Source organism: Citrus sinensis, chromosome 8 (genome assembly GCF_022201045.2).
Source record: "Citrus sinensis cultivar Valencia sweet orange chromosome 8, DVS_A1.0, whole genome shotgun sequence".
In the NCBI taxonomy this organism is placed as follows: domain Eukaryota; kingdom Viridiplantae; phylum Streptophyta; class Magnoliopsida; order Sapindales; family Rutaceae; genus Citrus; species Citrus sinensis.
In genome coordinates, this window is record NC_068563.1 from 28,262,750 (window position 1) to 28,278,930 (window position 16,181).

Consider the following 16,181-nt stretch of genomic DNA (forward strand, 5'->3'; position numbering starts at 1 on the left):
TGATGGCCAATATAACCCATCTATACGTGAAATGTAAATTAGTAAAAGTAAAAAACAATAGAAATTCGAGTGCAAAGTCAAGTTTATTGAAATACGGGTGCCTCAATTTGTTAAAACTTTTGGGTATGAGTGAAAATTAACCTACAAAAGATAGAATATGTCAGTTGACGGTTATAAAAATATACAAATATAACTTTATCCTTTTACCTGTTGAAACTAAAGAAGATTTGGGAAGAAAATTAATATTTTTTTATCCTTGAGAGTTGAGATATATTACCGATAATCACTCTAGGTGGGACATAATTCAAAAGGGAATTGCTATGTTTTTTATCCACAAATTTAATCCAACAAAACCTAGTCGTAGCTCTCACACAAAAGAGAGAGGATGGATTTTGCCATAGCTCAAAAAGAAATCGAAACCGTCAAATTCAGAAAAATGAAAAGCTAAAAAGACTTGGCCCCCAAAATAAAATAGGAAAACAAAAAGAAAAACATTTACATCATCAATTTAATGATCTACTCAACAGCGGTCGCTTCGTCGGCATTGGATGCGTGATGGAGGAGCAGGCACCTCCCACAGAATGAAAGAAACTGCAACTCAATCGTCAAACAACTGAACACAGCGCGTAATTATTGGAACATTGGTTGTCGTTGGCTGATCTGTCATATAAAGGTGTTTGCAGCTCCTGTGCAACATCTTGCAACCTTCAGCACAGTAACCGTAACGCAGTCTGGTGACTCTGATCCTCTGCAACTTCTGCTTCATAGTTGTGAAAATTAGATGAAGTCATGACATAATTGGATCTGGGGCCCCATATTTCAGCATTGGAGGCACAGCATCTCTGTCAATAGGAAAACACAATTAGCCCCAACTTTATGAAATAGCATTTGCTTATAAACTGCCAACCAGTACTTGTTAATTTATTTTAGTGCAGGAATGACACACTGAACATATTTGAAGCTTAAGAAACTTGAAAATAAAACCAAAGATCTCTAACCGCAATTCTCAGAAGATACAAAAGCAATTTGTATCTTACAAAAATGCAGCATATTGGAAGCATACAGACATTAAATATATAAACATTTGCTTACCGTTGTCTGATTTTGAGTATACCAGTACCTAAAGGCATTGGAATGCCCATAATGATACATTCACTTACTCCCTCAATTCTATCATCCCTCCCATTTACAGAAGCATTGAAAAGGTGATCTGCAGTCTTCTCAAATGAAGCCAGCATCAATACACTTTTGTCCATTTTTTGAATTCCAAATCTCGTGATTCCAAGGACTTCACCCTGGTAAAAATAATCAATCACATTTTATTATGCATGCTTCTAAAAGCTGCACGCTTAAACACAAAAGCATACTCCAAATTGCTGGTTTCAGTTTGGGCAATATACTCACCCTAAATGTCATCAGATCTGCTAAAAGCATCATATGGCGTTTGTCTATGCTCATGCCATGAGCTTTCATGGTTTCATTTATCTCATCAATTATGCATATTCTTGCAGCTTCAATTCCCAGAGTCTGCTGCACTTCAAATATGTGATTACTCTTTGTTTTACATCCATCAATACCTTCAGCGCCCATAACTGCTTGAAGGCCCGTGCTAAAATATGCACAAGACAATGAAGAAAATTGGAAAAAATGGTAGAGAATAGAGACACATTATATATTTCACAAAACAAATACGGAAATGCAAAGCATTAACACCACTAATTCCAAACTTTCCATAATCACTATTAGTATTACAGAAGAACAAAAGTTTAAATCTTTTAATACTGGTGAAAAGCTTGGAACTGCTTATTACAATTTGAATATGCACATGATGGGGATTACTTTACTACAGAGTTAATCTACAACGAGTTTATGAATAATGAATCACAGATCATATTAAATCTCCCAAATCTCTTATACAACAACTATAAATTATCAGGGTTTTGAAGCACAGATGTTTTAGACCTTATTGATTATTGAAGCAAATTATAAATATATTGATAATAAAATTCTACCTTTTTTAATTTTTCGGTCATCCATTCAGGCACTCTTCAAAACAATCATATTTTATTGTCCATATAATGGAAAAAAAAATTGAAGATAAATAAAAACATCACCATGATTTTCACAGAGAAGAAATTAAAAACTGAAGAAAACAGGTAAATTTTATCTAAAATGTTGCTCAAATGGAGTAGACAAAGCGGAGTCTAGTTAAATGACAAAAGAACTAACCCTTCTACCAACAGCCGGTACTTTTTCTTCTCTCCATTTTCTTTCACTTTCCTTTTCTCCTTTTCTTTCTCAGCAATAACAACACGTTCAACAGTTTTTATGCCCTTTGATACAAAGACAACAAAGTAAGATCGTGTATTCTCTCAAGAGCACCAAGAACAGATGACCATGCAGCATTATCAAGAATCAAATATTACTGAAATGTCATAAAGTCTGACCTTCACTATAACCATTGGAAGCACATTTTTCAGAGAATAGAGTTCAAAATGAATTTTACTTTTGTCAACTGGAGGAAAAATTTCCAACTTTCTGAAATCCAAAACCTTGATATGCTGCAGATTACATGACCATAATAAGAGATGTCAATAACACAAAGAAGTAAGAACACGAGGTATACCACCAATGAAGATTTCTACCTGTTGCTTAAGTTTGATCTTTGGAGTTTGTACAATTGATTCTTTCACAATATCGGCATTGATACACAAATGTGCATCTTGAATTGTTTCCATGTCAAGTGCGATAACTATTGATGCTAATCTTGAAGTCATTACAATCTTAATACTCTTAGCTACCTGCAATGAAAGAGGAATCTTGTGATCAGATCAATCCGCACATTACATCAAGAATATAAAAAATGGAAACGGGAAATTTAATTACGAAAAGAACACTCTAGTTACTAGGTCCAGAAATAATGTTTAATAGACCCTCTAGCTCTAAGAGACAAGAAAGAGATGGACTAAACGGACTGATGTTATGCAAAAACCAAAGATCATGAAGTAATAAATGCGACAACATCAACCTAACTGATATTGGTGTGAGATTATATACCTGCCCTAAAAGAGTTTTCTCAATTCGACCTTTTACCACCCGTGCAGCATTCTCATTGTCATTACACTCAAGTTCTGCAGTAATTATAGGCGTGCTAATCCTTTTAGCTCCATTAATTATTTCTTTGATTCGGGGAACTCCTTGCGTTATATCTAAAACACAGAGTTAGGGAACATACCGAAACACATTTTATTCTTAATTAGGCAAATGACTGAGACATAAAATTACGTGAGATAATTTATCAATGATCATTCAAAACAAATGCCTGAACAAGGATACTCATGCTTGCAACTCCAGCAAAGTGAAAGGTTTTTAACGTCATCTGTGTCCCTGGCTCACCAATACTTTGAGCTCCAATTGCCCCAATTGCAGTTCCAGCTTCGACTCTTTTCACATGATAACGAGAGAAGCATGTTTGGATGAAAACCTAGAAGAGTTAAAGGAAGAGCACTTATTCCACCCAAATCATAATAAATTAGTGAAAAACAAGACATATCCAATAACTTATATTTCCATCCAGAGTAATGATACAATACAAACAAATAGCATGGCAAGAAACAATAGTTCTGGAAAACCCCCAAAAAAAAAAATAATAATAACAATAATGTTGATACTTAGCCATGTTGAAGCCACTGTCAAAACCAAATAATAATAATAATAATAATAATAATTAGCCATGTCGAGGCCAATGTCATATATCATGCATCCATTCATCACTTTCAATGATGAACAACAATTTTGCACATGTAGGAAAGTAACTGTTAAATAAGTTACCTTATGAGGCCCAGTGTTAAAGCGGCATAAAAAACAATTAAAATGCATATGATTAATTTTAATTTTAAGTTCTGGTGTTTGTTATGAGCGGAAAGATATATCTATTCTTGTTATAATGTTATTCACGTTAGGGGGTCAGAAGGTCGGTGATGACGAGCAATAACAAACCATTGTTTCTGTTCTATCAGTAAATAAAAACAACTATGTTTTATATGCCTTCATTCTTCAAGGATACTAGCAGCAGAGGTAAGAGAAAGAACAACGATGTATAGGTGGCTTTACTGAGAGCCTTGAATTCATGGTGGCGACATGATGGCATAGTAGTTGTGTTTGACAAGACTGTGTTAACAACGATAACATGGTATTAATGGCATGGTACAGGTGGCAATGATGTGGAGTGTTAGTGGTACTTCAGATCCCTCCGACTTACACAGTCAACTTAATTTTTGAAACTCCTGTTTCACTAAAAAAGCATTGACGGAGACACAAGGGAAAATGATGAATAATTGAGCTTTGTTTTTGTCAGAAGAAAATGCAAAGAATATACAGCAATTACCTCCAGCTGCTTTTCAGTGATACCAGATGTTTTGTGGGTAACTTCCTCTAGAATCTGAGATTTATCATCCCAGCCAATATCTTCAACAAATTTAATCTTCTTGTCTAATTTATCCTGCTGACCTTCAAAGAATTTTCTCAGAGAATTTAAGAAGGCTTCAGAACAACTCTCTTTACCATATGCTGCTAGCTGCTTTTCTACTATCTCAGAGACTTGTTGAGGAGATAGGTATCTCTGTCCTGCAGGAGGACAAGTAGCCTAAACAGGACATGAGGAAATACACTTTATCAAGTTCAAATTTACCAACTGATGATGCATTATTCTCAGAGACAGAAATAAATGACTGAGGCAGAGTTTCCAACCTTGACTTTCATTAACAATCTGTCAAAATTCAAAGGCTCTCCACTTTTTCCTTCCATATTTGCAGGATCCATACCGTCGTCTCCATAAAGAAATTGAACTATACATCCACCTGCATTCCGTACAGAGTTATCATACTGAATCGATAAGTCCTCCAATGCTTTAATCAGTCTACGAGACATGTATCCAGTGTCAGCTGTTTTCACCTGCAGCAGTTCACTGTAATTATTAATAGTATGTATAATTATCCACTCGACTCAATGGCAAAAGTTGAACATCTGAACCTAATCATTGTGATAGAATAATGATCACACTCCAAGTTCAAATATAACTTTAATGCAAAATAAAGCACAATCTCTTGGGACCAAACATAGAAACTACTGCACAAATAATTAGCACAAGATAAGCCATGGCTAGAATCAAACAGCACAACAGTAGGATATACTAATTCACAGACTTGTCTTTTCCCACTTTAAAAGGAAAAAAAAAAAGGTATAACTTCAAAGAAAAATATGTTGATCACCATATCCATTAAAGAGCATTTGATGTCTGTAAATGTCAATCAGCAACCATTGGACGACATCATTAAAATAAAAACTACTTTTCTCAACCTTTTTCTGTCTTCTTCGAAGAAGATAACAAAATCCCGATTCATGGCATCATTTGTCAAATATAAGTCCTTAGTCGGAGACCTATTAACAAAGTGAAATTCGTTCAAGACAGAACCAGATTTCAGTAACCAATGGATTATACAACAAATTTAGTTGGATCAATCCCAATTCATGGCATCACTTGTCAAATATAAGTCCTTAGTCGGAGACCTATTAACAAAGTGAACTTCGTTCAAGACAGAACCAGATTTCAGTAACCAATGGATTATACAACAAATTTAGTTGGATCAGCTACCAAACTGTAGACAACTTGCTACAAGTTGGCCATGCATCAAAAGTTAACTAATATATAGGACCAAATGTTGGGAGAGTAAGAATGTAGTTGTAATATGCAGGATACATGAAAAACATTTGATTAGACAATGGAACAACAGACAGGCAGTGGAGTACAGAGAAACTGATGTAATGACTAAACTCAATTTAAATTGGCTATGAAACAAAATGAGGAAAGAGAATCAGTACCGCTGTATCCACGAGACCTTCTCGTCCACCCATTGTATGGAAGAAAAACTCAGTAGCAGACAGCCCGCTATAGAATGAATTGGCAACAAAACCTTTAGCCTGCGTAAAGATAAGAAGTACAAATATCCCTTCAATGCCTCAGAAATTTGAAATTTTTCAGGCAACATTTCTAAAAACTTCATACAGTAAAGTGGACGAGTTTATGTTTTTGTTTTGATTTTTTTTGTTTTGTCGCCTTCAAATATTCATAAGTACTAGAAAATCCGTCATCAGTCTAGAATTCTTATTATCTATCACCAGTGTAAACTGATAGTGCTTTACAAAAAAAAAAAAAAAGGGTGGTTTTAGTATTATTAGGATTTTTCATGGGATTATTCCCAAAGGATAGGCAATTGATCCCACCAATTCCATCTTACCAAACAGATGGTCTTAAGATGGTCTAACAATATAACTTTAAGATAGTTTCTCAACATCTTATAGGCAATATATGTGCATCAGTTTAGAACTTTTATTATCTAGACTAACCATGACGAGCTTCATTGCCAGAGACTAACAATGTCACCATATGCTATCTTTAGTAGAAGATGCATGATGCCTACAAAAGATCAAGTTCTTGCATCATAATGAAAAAGAATCAAACGCTAAAGAGTGCAAAAACGAAGTTGCACATACAGCAGGTTCTTTTGCTTTTCTAGGGAAATGAGGAAGGCTTCGATCTATGAATCCATTAGGAGCTCGACGACCCCCAACAGACTGCTGTCCAACACATGCAACCATCTGACTAATATTGATGGGAGATCCTTTGGAACCACATTGTGACATGATCAATGGACTGTTTCTCCAAGGTAAGCTCCCCATGCATGCCTATTAACAGCAAATTGAGTAGTCATCACTTATCAGAAAATGTTCAATGCACCAACAAAGGGAGAAAGGCCACTGGTAAAGAAATTAACTTTCAAAACTCAGGAAAAGATAAAGTAAAATAAACTTTCAGTAGCACTAGTTTTCAAGAAGAAACATCAATGTTTTCAGACAACATCTCCAGAATCCAAATAATTGAAGGGAAGCAATCCAGTATCAAGCTTTGCTACCAAGCGAAATCATGTTCACCTTTCCAGCATCTTCTCGAATCCTATTTAATATGTCAGTTATCACAGCTTCTAGTGTTTGAGCAGCATCACAACCAGGTTTAAGCTGTAGCTTTCCTTCATTGTACTCTTTTATCTTTACATTACAAACTTCATAATTTTCTGAAATCAATTTCCCTTTCTTATCACTCAATTCTTTTTTTGGTTGGACATCATCAATCCCAATTGAGAAGCCATGATTCCCAATCCATCGAGCACTGCATGCATGCAAATATGGAGAGACTTATTTGTCTGAAAATTGAAGAATCAATCTTAAACACCAAATCATCAAATAAATGCAAGGATTAGGTGATAGCATAATAAATCAGGTTGTGAACGGTAGAAAAGTTATTATCAGTACAGCAATAAAAATGATATTTTGACTGTCGCAACACAATTCATCAAATCAAAATTCCACCAAGAAGATCATATGTCCGCACTTGCACAGAAGGCCGAGTGAGACCCCCATACAAACAAGAAAAAGCAAGGGCATTAGAGCAATTAAAAGGAACAAAGTAAATGCGCCAACAAATATAGTTCAAATCCAATAACACCAAATAAATAAATAATAAAATGAATTTTTCTCCAAAAAAATTCAGTAGAAAGCTACCTCAATTTGGCTAGTCTATTCATGCAACCTGAAGTGGCATGTGCTCCATAATCCCTAAGAAGAACAGAGTAAAGTCCATCTTTGTTGCCATTTCCTGCAGTAATTTCCTAATGTAAGAACATGCAATCTCATGGGGAAAAGGCCAAGAATAATAATAATAATAATAGAAAAAACCATCAGGACAAACTCCACGGACTCTAATAAGCCCAGTATAAAAGTAGAATTTAGAGATAGTATTAAACAGGCAAGGCAAACAGATAAAATTTTGAAATACTATAGATTAACATTAGGAAATTGGAAAAGAAAACGAAAGTTGCTCTATATATTAGGAAGAAGGTTCTATCACCATGAATGCTTTTGTGAATGTACTACTCCATACTAATTAAAGAAAGCAAATCCAAAAAGCTGTGAATCCTCTTCCCAACAAGTATGACAGCAAAAGGAGGAAACTTAATAACATGCAGGATACCAGCAGATAATATTTTTTGAAATAACTACTTCCTGTCAGTAAATAACAGGAGCACCATGTCACATTTGCTTCAGCTTATTTAAAGAATTTTTCCAACTTTTGGGCTCTACCACTGAACCCACACTAGCAATATGACTATTTTCTTAATATTGTAGATCAATGGCCCTGAAGCCTGAACCATAAAGATAACATATTGATGACAGCAATAACTCACCTAAAGTTGCCTTCCCAAGCTGCCCAGAAATAAGCTCACTATTCCGAAAATAAACAAACCCATCATTAGGGCACATGGTTTCTATTCGAATTTCTTCATCTCCTTCAGTTCTAATTAACTTGTTCGAGTAGGTCTTCTCCTTCACAGTTAAATTGACGTAGACTCTCATATTCGCATGTGGACGAATTAACACACTAAATAATTGTTTCCCAGTCCAAAGCTCTACCGGCTGCATCACATAATAGTGCTCAAATTAAAGATAAGAAGCAGGCAGCAGGACTACAAAATAAATAACTAGCGGATTTTATTACAATCTTTTGACATAAGATCCAAAGAACATATGCTATTATCCAATCAAATTTCTAAATTATAAACAGCATATCAATATAAAAATACTCCTCTATCAAAATAAAGAATCTGCACTTCCAAATCTAGTTCAGTGACACATACTTATGAAGCATATAAACTCAAATGACATATTTTTGTTCAGCATTGCCCACATCTTCAGTCTACTCTTCTGCCACATTCCTAATCATCAAGATAAAATTCATCTTTTATCTGCCGCAAGAATATACTCAGCAGCATTCAGCAACTTCCCATTTAAACCTCAAACATAAAGCAAAAGCCATTTCTGATATTATAATCCAGATTAAGAGAACGAACACAGATAACTCTCCACATCAACCCTTCAATTTTTTGATCTACCATCGAGCCATACTCAGATAACTGAAAAGTAACTAATAATTATTAAACCGCAAATTACTCATAGAGTATGCTACAATATGGAGCTAAACATGATGAATTAGAAATTGGTATCAACTCTTCCTGTGGAATGTAGTTTGCTCACACTACAAATGTAGCACTCAGTGACTCATGAAAGGTGAAAAATAACAAAAAATATCTGAACCCAGCTAGAAGATGCAATGAGAGGTAACCATACAATAAACCATGAGATCAAAAAATGTGTATTGTAGCATTCAAGCTTTCATATCTCACCTTAAGTATTGCAGGTGTTGGCAAATCAACACGATCCATTCCATCGCCCATATAACAACACATTAGAGAAAAAGCTGCACGGTCGTAAAAAGTGTCCTTCCGTGTTATGAGAAAAGAAGATGTAAGAAAATCTTGAGTAGAAGCAACCAAAATTTCTCCATTTTTTGGTGTGCATAAATTATTTTGCACCTGAGGAACACACAAAATCTCCTATGGTTAGTGGTTACATGCAATATAAACTAAAAAGAAGAAAATAATTAATAAAGAAAAAAAAAGCCTCATTGAGAGAATGCTTAAGAATGAAAGACAGCTATTTGCTATCTCTCACAAATAAAACTAATGATGAACAGTGATAGTTGGAAAATTATTAACCAAATGAAGAGAAAAGCATAGTTTTACAACAAAATAACTTGTTCAATGAGATTGTAGTACATCTCACAATATTATCAGATAGAAGTCTCCCAAAGGGTGATATAGTACAGTTGACATAAAGTCTAATTCTAGGTTTTTAGCATATGAGAGTTACTGGTTTTGTTGTATTCTGAGTATCCTATATTTTTCGGAAGTCAGGGATATTTGGGAAATTTCCAAATTGAAAGAGTTTGCAGTTGCCAAAAAATAGCTTAGGACAGTCAAAGTCCATTAATTTCACTATAAATTGTGACTTTGTAGTCCAAATCCAAGTAGAATTAGATTAAATTACATTCCAGATTAAAACTGAATATATCCACTAAGTTTTATATCTTATAGATACGTAACTGCAAGGTGCCAGCAATGATGGCGACACTATTGTACAGAATATTGTATAAATTAAGACTGAAAGTGAACCAAAAAAAAAAAAATTTGATGCAGAAATATAACAGGTGTACACAGGCACAAATACATGCAATATTGAGACCTAAAGGAACTTACCCCCATCAACAAAAGGGCTTCTGTTCGAGCTTCTTCTGTTTGTGGGACATGCATGTTCATCTCATCACCATCAAAATCAGCATTATATGGGTTGCAAACAGATTCATTGAATCTCAAAGTTCTCCAAGGCATTATTCTTGCCTGCATGTATAAACAATAACGAAAAAATAAATTGAATATCTACAAATAAACCTTGGAAACAAATTAAAACGTCTGGAATTAATGTTGATCACCCTATGGCACATGATAGACATCCGATGCAAGCTTGGTTGTCTATTGAACAGAACAACATCCCCATCTTCCAAATGACGATCAACTATACAGCCAGATTTCAATTCAACGGCAAGTTGATTTCTGAATTTACCATACAACACCCTGCAACAAAAAACAATAAACATTGCATAATAACAAATGAAGCATTTGCTATCTGAGGGTGACGACGAGTTGTGAATCTTGCCTGGCTGTACCATCAGGATATCTGATCATCCTTGCTCCAGGGTATTTATCAGGACCATTCTGGATACATTGCCTCAACTTTTCTATATTGTGATCAGAAACACGCTCTGGATAAGTTAAAATCCGTGCCATTCGGATGGGTATTGCCACCTAGACCCCATAAATCCATTAGATGACAAGTTAATGGAAGGCACATAAGAGGAGCTAAGAAGTACTTCAACTTATGAAATGCCTGACCTCAGTAATTTTTAGATTAGGGTCAGGAGATATGACAGTCCTGCCAGTATACTCAACACGCTTCCCAGACAAGTTCCCACGGAAGCGTCCCTGCTTCCCTTTGAGGCGCTGAACAAAGCCACTCAACGGCCTGGCAACTTGCATGGAGAATGGTACGCCGCGAACATCACTATTTATATACTGGGCAACCTCAACTTGAAGTGTCTCCCAACCAGCCTGACCAAAATTTTATTGTAAGAATAGTGGGGAACGAGGATAAACAGGGGGAGAGAGAAAGGAACGGGGGTAAGCCCATTAAGTCCAGCTATTCCAGTCAAGCGAGTTTTAATAATATGGAAGTACTATAGAGCCCAAAATACCACATAAGATAATTATACTAATTCAACCAATTATAACTATAATCGAGAAAATGACCCTTTTTTATGGGAAAACTATGAGTATTTATAGTACTAAATAATGGACATATTATACTTGAGTAGTGGACCGGGTATCCTCCCAAAATCAATCAAAGCTCATACAAAACAGTAACACTTAAAAAAAATTAAAATGGCATCAACACAATTGTGAACCAACAAAGTGACACCCCAGTCCAATGTACTAATGTCCACTTTGGACACTCAGTCCTAATGGTTTTGCCTTTAACATTCGCACCCCAAAACATGTCCACACTTTAAGGAGTTCAAAGGGAATATATACTAGCCAAGACCCTCTCTCGCTATAACTACTGGATTGCCAAGTGTTCCACCAAGCACCTCAACCATAAATGATTTTACAAACAATACATTTTTCCTTACAAGTTTTATAAGGGAAAGGAAAATAAAAAAAATATAAATGAAGCAAAAATGAATTTCAATGAGACATATGGCAACGTGTTTCAGTGGGCAGAGAATTCGTCACAAGGAAGAAGATAAACAAAATAGGAGAAAAGTTGGTAAGACACAGCATAGAACAGATGTAGATGTCAAAATAAGATTAAGAAAGCAAAAATCATAAGAATTAATCACATATAAATGGATCATCACAAATTGGGGTGTCAAAAAGTATATACTGATATATTCAAGCAGCTAACAGATATTAAGCTCAGACAATCTTCAGTTAGGATTGGGATTAAAGAAAATGAAAAACTACATAATTTATAATCCTGAAAATGGAATTAAATTACCATCTCCCAAAACAATAATCATTACAACCTTTGTAAAAAAACTAAATGATCAATTTATAGTATATTATACCAAACTTTTGAAGGCAGAATTCGCTTCTACTAACTCCTGTTGGAGGCTGGCATTTGTTTGAATAATTCGTTTCAACCTCTCTGTAATGTCATTTTCATTGCTGCAATAAGGAGCAGATTTGAAACATAATACCAACAGATCAGTAAAATGACATGGTAAACATAGAACGTCCAATAAACAAAGAAAAAGGGGGGAAAAAGAGTAATAAATAAAGCAAACTGAGAGATGCCATTAGAACCTCTGCGAACCGTCCATAATAACAGATGGTCGAATAGCTATTGGTGGAACAGCAATATTTGTTATAATGAGTTTCTCTGGTCTCTCAGAAAGATAAAGCACTTCGCAGTCCTGAACAGAAAGATAAAAGGAAATTTTGCAAGCAGAAAGTCATAAAAGGATAATACACAATTCCTTAAACATCAAGCATGTCCATAACTCATTTATGCATTAACTTTGGACTATTCCAAGACTTCAAGTTAGAAAACAAATTTAGCGGAAACATACCGTATCAGTCATCCTTTTAAATAGGAAAAGCACATTAACGGGGTTAAGGATATAAGTAGCCACATTAACAGCTGCCTTAGATTCTTTTGTGTGAGTAATTGCAGAAGCAAATTCTTGTAGACTCTCAGTCACTTTTGATCGATCATGAATAATGCCCAGTACAGCCACAGCCTTCTTCACCATACCTGAAAGAATTACAAATCAAAATATGCATTACTAGAAGGCATATTTTTTCTAAGGTATATTATTTAAACCTAAGACCGACTTCATCCTCAGCTGCACCTCCTTCAATACAAGGGAGGAAGAAAATTTAGAGATAGATTCTTTGAGGTGCCGGCTGCATCTGTCCCTGTCCTAAATTACATTTTAGAATAAATGAAAGAATGTAACATGGATAATATGCAGATGCAGAAAAACAGATGCATAAATTAGGGATGCTAGAGTTGTCTATGAGGATACCAAAGAGTTGAGGACATACCAGAGTACTATCTTATAAAAAAGTACTGTGGCCTAGAGTCTAAGAAAAGAAATGAGCTTATATACTGTTTCTCATAGTCCAGATCCACGACTAAAGATACAAATTAATAAAATAGGGTTGGAAAAATCAAATGGACAGATTCCCAAGAACCAGCTTCACAGATATACCACATGGAATACTATGAAGGTTTGTCAACAAAATCCAACCTAGTGGTATAGAAAAATCTGCATTAAAGAGATCAAGCTAACTTTTCCTGCAGTTGATTCTCTTGAAAAAATTTGCTTTGACAACAAAAAGTTCACATCCTTAGAAAAAATTAAGTCAACGGTAAAGGTAAAAGCCAAACCATTTATATATCCACATCTTGGACATTTCACAGCTTTACTTGCCATGGTACTGCACTTCTTCACTATACTTTTCATCAAGTCAGTCTTCCGCAGAGCCTCCATCTTCGGGTTTCTCATTTTCTTTAAATAGTCTTTACATAATTTCTCCTCCAGAAGTAAACGAGAACAATACTGTAAAGAATGCATAAGCAATAAGAACCAATTTAACCAATTAAAAAAAATAACAAACAAACAAACAAATGAGGATTTGTGCTTCAAAATTCCATGCAACATCAGGACCCTAATTCCTTTCAAAGGCAGAGCTCAAAAGAAAAATGTATCAAGTAACAACTTATTTCCAGATGTGGATCTCTAATCAAATATCGTTTAACATCTGTGCTTTCAGTTGCCCTCTACAGGCAGCACCCAAATGTACCGCAGACCGTATAATCATGATGCTTTCTGATTGGTCCTAGTGCTGATATTTTGCTTCTACCTATTTTTATTATCTCTGTGCATGTTTATTTTCAGGGACGTGCAGGGATAAACTGCTATGTGCAGTGCAGAGAATGTGCCACAAAAATCTGAAAGATAAATAAATAAGCTTAGGAAAAACTACAACCAAACAAGACAAAATAGTGATAGTAGTAGGAGAAGCACAGAAAGATTCATCTTAAAGTGGGATCACCGTGAGTTCTAGTTAAATAGGGCTAAGATTTCTAATAGACACCTAGGCTTAACCCACCTCAACCTAGCCCAAATGAAATGCATCCATACAATTGAGCCATAATTTTACCAAAAGCCACCCATCCAGTACATTGCCGAAAATTACTAGCATCTATATCATTAATGGAAGCTGAATTACAGACAAATGAGTTATATCATTCTACTACCTTACATATGCACTTCAAAATGTCCAAGATTGTACTCAAATATCCAACATTATAAACAGGGAGGGCAAGAGTCAAGTATCCATAATGCCCTGGGCAATTGCTGAAACCTCCATGGCATGTTGCACATGTACAGCTTTTATTTGCAGGGCCCTGAAATCCATGAAAGAAGAGTCTTTGTAAAAATATAATCTTTTCCTTAAAAAAGAAGAAATAATAAACAGAAAAAGCAAAGGCAAAACACATTGCAAATAAACCATCATAACAGTATAGCCATTGTACTTGATGGCTCACCAAAACACAAATTTCATAATAGTAAAGTCAATTTAAAAATTAGTCAAGACGGCAAGAAAGAAAACATAAGTTATCAATCTTCAGTAAGATGTTACATCATTTCTTAAGCAATATTAGGTTGCTGTGAACAAGTAGATAACAGACTTACTTTTTGAAACATTAAATAAACCATACAAGGTTAACCATAATTTTTCCAAAATGTCCAATGAATTACTTGAAGCAATCTTCAGGAGTTGAATATGAAAACAGTCACCAATCAAGCTTAAATTTTCTTAGCATCCTCTAAACTATAAGTACAGCAACACTAAGCTTCAGACTTTGTTAGAATCCTTCCTCTAATTTTGAAAATCCTTATAAGCTTCTCTCAAATTTGTCAAATACCTCCCCCTACAGTCTCATAGTATTTGTCTTCAACATCCCCAGTAGGCGAGAGCACTAGCTTTTATGCATTCAATTAATCAAACTGAGTAACTGTCATTCAATTTAAGCAATTAATCAAAATGCTCACGTATAAACACATACCATACGAGGATCCAATAAACCGCCTTCAATTGGCACTCGATTGGAACTGTAGTATTGGCCTTTGTACACTTGTACTTCAGCCGCTTTCATGATCTCCGAATCCGACATCATTGAGAACTGAATGCTTTCACTGAAGAATTAAAAATAATAAGAGGATAATTCCAACAAATTAGAAAGAAAACTAAACTAAAAATTTTACACTTGATGGTTATAGTCTCGTCTCACATTTTTCGTGGTCCCACATCTTCGATGTAGGGCTGCTTCGTAAAAGCTATGCTCTGTGATTTCTGCTGCAGCTGCTGCGTCATTTCTGACCAATCGCCGCTGCAAATGGAGAAGAGCTTGAATTAATAAGCTGAGTGTTTAACGAAATTGTCGAAAACAGCATAGAAAAGTACTGCTATTGGTAATTACTGTTGGAAAATGAATTGAGGGTTCTGTGAGAGGTTGAAGAGTTTTGGGTGTGTTTTAGGAGGGGAGAGGGTTTTAGGCGGGGGAAAAGTGACAATCTAGTTACGAGTTTGCTTGGGCGGCACGGCCAAAAAGGGGAAAAAGAAACCAATAACGCAAATCGAACTCGAGCTCTCTGAGAAAAGAGTAGTTTCGATATGGAAGCAGGACCATTAGGTTGACAGGTAAATGTTGACGAGGATTCCTACTTATAATATAAGTCTTCTACAATGCTGTATGTGTACTCTCAAATAAGAGTGGGCAAACCCAATTCAACCAAATTGACCCAACCTAACCCAAATGACCAAACCTAACTTTAAATTTAACGGGTTGAGTGAATTATTATGAATTAATTGAATTAATTTTTTCGAACTCAATCAAAAATTGGGTTGGGTTGGGTCAATTATGATAAACCCATGTAACCCAACCTAACCCAGATAAATAATAAAAATAAGAAGAAGAAAATAATTTTTAATTGCGAAATCCTAAAAATTGAAACGGTTAATTTATATTTTTATTCTCTTTTTATTCTTTTATAAAAGAGATTATTTTTTTCTTGTATCTACTTCTCTAAACTCTAATTC

The 16,181-nt window shown here is 35.1% G+C and overlaps 1 protein-coding gene across 3 annotated transcripts; it reads right to left on the minus strand.

Moving 5' to 3' along the window:
* Positions 1–271: 271 nt before the first annotated feature.
* LOC102611247 (DNA-directed RNA polymerase III subunit 1) lies at positions 272–15,817 on the minus strand. 3 transcript variants are annotated; one of them, XM_006488154.4, is made up of 28 exons: positions 15,562–15,817; positions 15,373–15,471; positions 15,148–15,277; positions 14,335–14,484; positions 13,462–13,633; positions 12,638–12,822; positions 12,372–12,481; positions 12,134–12,233; positions 10,902–11,117; positions 10,666–10,814; positions 10,442–10,583; positions 10,209–10,349; positions 9,297–9,485; positions 8,301–8,529; positions 7,618–7,711; positions 6,991–7,225; positions 6,553–6,744; positions 5,881–5,979; positions 4,750–4,953; positions 4,388–4,645; positions 3,337–3,484; positions 3,058–3,209; positions 2,646–2,801; positions 2,448–2,561; positions 2,230–2,333; positions 1,405–1,609; positions 1,093–1,295; positions 272–842 (listed from the first exon to the last, which is right to left on the minus strand). In XM_006488154.4, the coding sequence occupies exons 2-28, from the start codon at positions 15,453–15,455 to the stop codon at positions 788–790; spliced, it is 4,215 nt and encodes a 1,404-aa protein (XP_006488217.1). In that variant the 5' UTR covers positions 15,456–15,471; positions 15,562–15,817; the 3' UTR covers positions 272–787. The 3 variants fall into 3 exon arrangements, with proteins under 3 accessions (XP_006488217.1, XP_006488216.1, XP_052288212.1); XM_006488153.4 differs by having other exon boundaries at positions 15,373–15,817; XM_052432252.1 differs by lacking the exons at positions 15,148–15,277; positions 15,373–15,471; positions 15,562–15,817 and having other exon boundaries at positions 14,340–14,480.
* Between the last annotated feature and the right edge of the window lie 364 nt (positions 15,818–16,181).